Source organism: Bombina bombina, chromosome 8 (genome assembly GCF_027579735.1).
Source record: "Bombina bombina isolate aBomBom1 chromosome 8, aBomBom1.pri, whole genome shotgun sequence".
Classification (NCBI taxonomy): domain Eukaryota; kingdom Metazoa; phylum Chordata; class Amphibia; order Anura; family Bombinatoridae; genus Bombina; species Bombina bombina.
Window position 1 is genome coordinate 167,220,941 of NC_069506.1, and position 7,475 is coordinate 167,228,415.

The 7,475-nt window shown below is 39.4% G+C and overlaps 1 protein-coding gene across 1 annotated transcript; it reads right to left on the minus strand.

The window, feature by feature from the left end:
- Nucleotides 1-219: 219 nt before the first annotated feature.
- Nucleotides 220-1,710, minus strand: LOC128638062 (fructose-bisphosphate aldolase B-like). Its single transcript, XM_053689932.1, has one exon. It carries the CDS (start codon nt 1,675-1,677, stop codon nt 583-585), a length of 1,095 nt encoding a protein of 364 aa, XP_053545907.1. The 5' UTR covers nt 1,678-1,710; the 3' UTR covers nt 220-582.
- Between the last annotated feature and the right edge of the window lie 5,765 nt (nt 1,711-7,475).

The following is a 7,475-nucleotide window of genomic DNA, read 5'->3' on the forward strand; positions in this document are numbered from 1 at the left end:
TTCTTCATCAGAGGATAAATGTGAGAAGTGCGGATCACTCCTGAAATAGGAGAAAACAGGGGCGGGGCGGCCAGTCTCCAAGAGAACTCCCATTAGTTATTGGCGTGTACGTGTTAACTCAGTGACGTACATGGGTTGTGTGTAAAGATACACTCCCCCTATTTCCTCCAATAAGATTGTCTTTATAACGTTTTGGGGGTATGTATATTGTAATACATGTTTTTTTTTTTAGTACAATTTTAATTAATAAATTCAAGAGAGCAGGAATGTAAGTCTCAACAAGAGTCAATTAGACAAGGAACTTAGGAATACTTGAGGATTCACATTTCGGAATGTTGTCTGTGCTGGCATAACCCATAGTCAGAAAAGAGGAGTATTGGAGGTAGAAAATTTGTTTTTGCTCCAGTGTGTGTCCAGATGAATTGCCCTCTCAGAACCGTTGTACGGGCCTAGGCCCCTATATATTTGCATAAACGGAAAGGGCCTTTTAATTTGAGGTTAATTGACAATATACATTTGTTATGGGAGAAATGGCCATGATTTATTGGTAGTGAAGACTGAAATATTCAACATTCTAGATCTTTAGTAGGTGTAACTAGGCTGAAAGAGGGACTGAGAAGCAGCACTATCTGATGATCCAGATGGTACGTACTGACCGACAGATGCTTGACTATTAATCTGTGCACGCTTAAGGAAGGCCACTTGAGCAGCTTTCTCATTCTCAGGTTTCCCAAGCCAGGCTGAGAGTGCAGAAGCCTGTAGCGCACGCCCATAGGAGAACGATACACGCCAAGGCCTGGCGAGAGTGCAGCGGTTCATAACATTCAGATTGAGTGATGCTTCCTCTTCACTTTGACCTCCAGAGAGGAAGCAGATGCCTGGCACAGCAGCAGGAACTGTGCGTCTCAATGCAGTGACAGTAGCCATTCCAACTTGCTCTGGAGTAAATTTCTGTGGACAGGACTGACCAGCTGTAACCATGTTTGGTTTTAACAGTGTTCCCTCCAGGTAGACGTGGTGCTGAATAAGTGCAGCATACACAGCAGACAGTACCTTTTCAGTCTCATACTGACATCTCTGGAGGTCATGAGAGCCATCACATAGAATTTCAGGCTCCACAATTGGAACAAGACCATTCTGTTGGCAGATGCTGGCATATCGGGCCAATACATTAGCATTTTCATATATAGCAAGACTTGAGGGTGCAGAGTCTGAGATTTTAAGCACACACCGCCATTTGGCAAAGTCTGCCCCATCCTTCTTATACTGAGCACAACGCTCTGCTAGTCCATCCAGACCCTGAGTTGTTGTTTCTCCATCAGTGCCAGCTAAAGGAGCTGTGCCTTTATCTACCTTTATTCCTACAACAATGCCAAGATCTTTAAGGATTTTTGGGAAGGGAACGCCATTTCTAGACTTCTGATAGAGAGTTTCGTGGAAGAGAATGACACCACCAATATACTTATTCACAGATGCATCTGAAGTGAAAAGGAGATCACGAAATGTACGTCGGTTCTCCTCAGTGTTCTCCACATTGATGCGCTTGCGCCTGCTTCCCATAGTGCCAACAGACTCATCTGCTGCCAGTATTCCTTTTCCATTTGCTACAATACGTTGTGCATTCTCTGCAAGTTCCTTCTTCTGCTCAGTTGAGAGTGCTGGGTGTAGGTGAGACATATTTGGTGTTGGTTTGGGATGTTATTAATACGATGAATTGAATCCTAGAGATGAGTCACTCTCATATTGTAATCCATGTTAATATTGCTAATACCAAATGCTGTTTGCTGCGATCAGATATTCATATACAGGAACGCCTCAAATATTTTAGTGTTATTTAGTGAAAGCAATCTTCGCAAACTGCATTCTCATATAACCGTAGTACCATGTATTTGTGAAAGAATATATTGCTTATTTTAGATTTCTCCACAGGCATGGATTGCTACAACATGTAATCTATCTTTTTTTTTAAATAATTTTTATTAAGATTTTGAAAAATGTTACAGACAAAACTCATCTTTAGACAATTATGACAATGTAACACAATAACCACCGTACATACATTATTAAGGCATTAGCATGATCTAACAGCTGAGAGGTAACAGCTCTGGACACAAAGTCAGAGCCTTTCTGTAGAGACGTGTGTATTATAACCACATTGTACTAAGATAAGACTTAGCTAAACAGTTACATTAAAAGAGAATCTTGTCTGCTGAGTAAAGTATGAATCTAGATAGCTTATAAATTTCAGGTTATAAACAATTAAGCAGTTAAGTAAATATTTAACTAAACAATTAAACAGTCAAATATTGAGATCTTAGAACATAGAAATGGCTTATCTATGAGGTTATTAAGTAATTTGTGTACCAGTGTACCAGCCATTAAAAAAAAAAGGAATGGTTACCTTGATATGATTGGAGGCACTCCCTTGAAAACCAGTTAGGCCAAGGGGTAGACGGACCAACTGTACCCTTAAACTCATATTAGTATTATAATTAAGATTATGAAATTATAAGGGGGGTCAAGGGGTATGAGGTCTATCATATTTGTCATCTGTCGCCACCTTGTGTTACGCCGGATTTGCATTTAAGTATTCTTCCCACAGAAATATAATGGAGTGATAATCGTCCTGTCGGTTTGTGTGACCATAATAATATTTTTCTAACTGTAAGTGATGTGTCACTGTTTCTTTCCAAGTCTTGATTGTGGGAAGGTCTGCTTTCTTCCAGTTTAACGGTATTAATTTTTTTGCGGAGTTGATCATTAAGGTTAATAATGCTAGTCTGAACTTACATTTAATCTTAGGGAAATGGTTGAACATATACGTCTGGAATGTGTAAGGTAGAGGGATTGTTATTATTAATTCAATTTCTGCTCTGATAGATTCCCAATATTTCTCAACAATTGGGCATTGCCATCATATATGAAGCATGGTGCCTATTTCTTTACAGCCTCTCCAGCATGTCGCTGGGGTGGCAGGAAAAAGTCGGTGCAATCTCATAGGGGTGTAATACCATCTACATAACAATTTCATATTCATTTCTAATGTGGATATGGAGGACGAGGATTTGCTCATATGCAGAAAGATATCTAGCCATGTTTGTGGGGGTAGGGTATCCTTCATTTCTGCTTCCCATTTAGCAACATAAGAGGGCAAGGTATTTGAATATGTTGTAGTTATCTGCTTATAAGTGAGTTAGAGAATGCCTCTGCTGGGATGCTCTGTCCTACACAGGTTTTCAAAGGGGGTGAGGGAACAACATGTAATCTATCTTTAGTCATTCTTATTTATACTTTGTTTGGGACAATAGACATGTTATACAATTTAGACCAAAATAATACATTAATTCTATATACATATACGTATACAAAAAATTGAGAGAATGAGTGAATAAGTAGACAAATAACTTCTAGTCACTGTATAAATACTTTGTCCACTTTCCAAATGTATTTACGCATAAATCATGTTAAAATGCATAGTATGCTTATATAATGATAACAAATATTTAAGGATGTAATAAACCTTTTGAATATAAAAAATAGCTCACTAACTTGCTGTATTAACTCTTCAATAGACAATGGAAAAAGAGTAAAGCTCACAGACCCTAAGGGGTCCTAAAATATATATTAAAAATAATAATAACAGTATAAAAATTATTATCATAAAAGAGATCTTGAATCAATGGTAAAATAACAAACAGATTAAAATAGGAGTATAAAAGTATAAAAATATATAAAAAAGTATTAAAAAGAGGGAGGGATACATAAAAATGGGGGGATACATAAACACAGATCAGGATAGAAAAGTGCCAAGTAGTACATATAAATAATGCTAGACTGACCGGAACATTCTATCCCTCTATTAAAAAAGCTGCTAGGTCTATGTCTTTATTGAGACCATAAGGGACCTGAGTATGTAAAGTGTGGATCCAAAATGTCTCTCTTCATCTTAGAAACAACTCCCTTTTACCTCTTCTATCTTTTACTGGTATATATTCTAGAATAGTAGCTTTGAGGTTTGAGGGGTCCATATTATGAAAAACACGAAAGTGGGCTGAAACACTATGGCCTAGATTTGGAGTTCGGCGGTAGCCGTCAAAACCAGCGTTAGAGGCTCCTAACGCTGGTTTTGGCCGCCCGCTGGTATTTGGAGTCAGTGATTAAAGGGTCTAACGCTCACTTTTCAGCCGCGACTTTTCCATACCGCAGATCCCCCTACGCCATTTGCGTAGCCTATATTTTCAATGGGATCTTTCTAACGCCGGTATTTAGAGTCGTTTCTGAAGTGAGCGTTAGAGCTCTAACGACAAGATTCCAGCCGCCTGAAAATAGCAGGAGTTAAGAGCTTTCTGGCTAACGCCGGTTTATAAAGCTCTTAACTACTGTACCCTAAAGTACACTAACACCCATAAACTACCTATGTACCCCTAAACCGAGCTCCCCCCACATCGCCGCCACTCGATTAAAATTTTTAACCCCTAATCTGCCGACCGCCACCTACGTTATACTTATGTACCCCTAATCTGCTACCCCTAACACCGCCGACCCCTATATTATATTTATTAACCCCTAACCTGCCCCCCACAACATCGCCGCCAGCTACTTAAAATAATTAACCCCTAATCTTCCGACCGCAAAGCGCCGCCACCTACGTTATCCCTATGTACCCCTAACCTGCTACCCCTAACACCGCCGACCCCTATATTATATTTATTAACCCCTAATCTGCCCCCCACAACGTCGCCGACACCTGCCTACACTTATTAACTCCTAATCTGCCGAGCGGACCTGAGCGCTACTATAATAAAGTTATTAACCCCTAATCCGCCTCACTAACCCTATCATAAATAGTATTAACCCCTAATCTGCCCTCCCTAACATCGCCGACACCTACCTTCAATTATTAACCCCTAATCTTCCGATCGGAGCTCACCGCTATTCTAATAAATGGATTAACCCCTAAAGCTAAGTCTAACCCTAACACTAACACCCCCCTAACTTAAATATAATTTTTATCTAACGAAATAAATTAACTCTTATTAAATAAATGATTCCTATTTAAAGCTAAATACTTACCTGTAAAATAAATCCTAATATAGCTACAATATAAATTATAATTATATTATTGCTATTTTAGGATTAATATTTATTTTACAGGCAACTTTGTAATTATTTTAACCAGGTACAATAGCTATTAAATAGTTAAGAACTATTTAATAGTTACCTAGTTAAAATAATAACAAATTTACCTGTAAAATAAATCCTAACCTAAGATATAATTAAACCTAACACTACCCTATCAATAAAATAATTAAATAAACTACCTTACCAGCCCTGAACAGGGCCCTTTGCGGGGCATGCCCCAAGAAGTTCAGCTCTTTTGCCTGTAAAAAAAAACATACAATACCCCCCCCCAACATTACAACCCACCACCCACATACCCCTAATCTAACCCAAACCCCCCTTAAATAAACCTAACACTAATCCCCTGAAGATCTTCCTACCTTGTCTTCACCATCCAGGTATCACCGATCCGTCCTGGCTCCAAGATCTTCATCCAACCCAAGCGGGGGTTGGCGATCCATAATCCGGTGCTGAAGAGGTCCAGAAGAGGCTCCAAAGTCTTCCTCCTATCCGGCAAGAAGAGGACATCCGGACCGGCAAACATCTTCTCCAAGCGGCATCTTCGATCTTCTTCCATCCGGAGCGAAGTGGCAGGATCCTGAAGACCTCCAGCGCGGAACATCCATCCGGACCGACGACTGAACGACGAATGACTGTTCCTTTAAGGGACGTCATCCAAGATGGCGTCCCTCGAATTCCGATTGGCTGATAGGATTCTATCAGCCAATCGGAATTAAGGTAGGAATTTTCTGATTGGCTGATGGAATCAGCCAATCAGAATCTAGTTCAATCCGATTGGCCGATCCAATCAGCCAATCAGATTGAGCTTGCATTCTATTGGCTGATCGGAACAGCCAATAGAATGCGAGCTCAATCTGGATGACGTCCCATCTTGGATGACGTCCCTTAAAGGAACAGTCATTCGTCGTTCAGTCGTCGGTCCGGATGGATGTTCCGCGCTGGAGGTCTTCAGGATCCTGCCACTTCGCTCCGGATGGAAGAAGATCGAAGATGCCGCTTGGAGAAGATGTTTGCCGGTCCGGATGTCCTCTTCTTGCCGGATAGGAGGAAGACTTTGGAGCCTCTTCTGGACCTCTTCAGCACCGGATTATGGATCGCCAACCCCCGCTTGGGTTGGATGAAGATCTTGGAGCCAGGACGGATCGGTGATACCTGGATGGTGAAGACAAGGTAGGAAGATCTTCAGGGGATTAGTGTTAGGTTTATTTAAGGGGGGTTTGGGTTAGATTAGGGGTATGTGGGTGGTGGGTTGTAATGTTGGGGGGGGGTATTGTATGTTTTTTTTTACAGGCAAAAGAGCTGAACTTCTTGGGGCATGCCCCGCAAAGGGCCCTGTTCAGGGCTGGTAAGGTAAAAGAGCTTGTAACTTTTTTAATTTAGAATAGGGTAGGGAATTTTTTATTTTGGGGGGCTTTGTTATTTTATTAGGGGGCTTAGAGTAGGTGTAATTAGTTTAAAATTGTTGTAATATTTTTCTTATGTTTGTAAATATTTTTTTATTTTCTGTAACTTAGTTCTTTTTTATTTTTTGTACTTTAGCTAGTTTATTTAATTGTATTTATTTGTAGGAATTGTGTTTAATTAATTTATTGATAGTGTAGTGTTAGGTTAATTGTAGGTAATTGTAGGTAGTTTATTTAATTATTTTATTGATAGGGTAGTGTTAGGTTTTATTATATCTTAGGTTAGGATTTATTTTACAGGTAAATTTGTTATTATTTTAAATAGGTAACTATTAAATAGTTCTTAACTATTTAATAGCTATTGTACCTGGTTAAAATAATTACAAAGTTGCCTGTAAAATAAATATTAATCCTAAAATAGCTATAATATAATTATAATTTATATTGTAGCTATATTAGGATTTATTTTACAGGTAAGTATTTAGCTTTAAATAGGAATAATTTATTTAATAAGAGTTAATTTATTTCGTTAGATAAAAATTATATTTAAGTTAGGGGGGTGTTAGTGTTAGGGTTAGACTTAGCTTTAGGGGTTAATCCATTTATTAGAATAGCGGTGAGCTCCGATCGGAAGATTAGGGGTTAATAATTGAAGGTAGGTGTCAGCGATGTTAGGGAGGGCAGATTAGGGGTTAATACTATTTATGATAGGGTTAGTGAGGCGGATTAGGGGTTAATAACTTTATTATAGTAGCGCTCAGGTCCGCTCGGCAGATTAGGGGTTAATAAGTGTAGGCAGGTGTCTGCGACGTTGAGGGGGGCAGATTAGGGGTTAATAAATATAATATAGGGGTCGGCGATGTTAGGGCAGCAGATTAGGGGTACATAGGGATAACGTAGGTTGCGGCGGTTTACGGAGCGGCAGATTAG

Bases quoted from the DNA above. Each gene is read 5' to 3' on its own strand.
- LOC128638062 (XM_053689932.1), bottom strand. From the start codon at position 1,677: ATGTCTCACCTACACCCAGCACTCTCAACTGAGCAGAAGAAGGAACTT.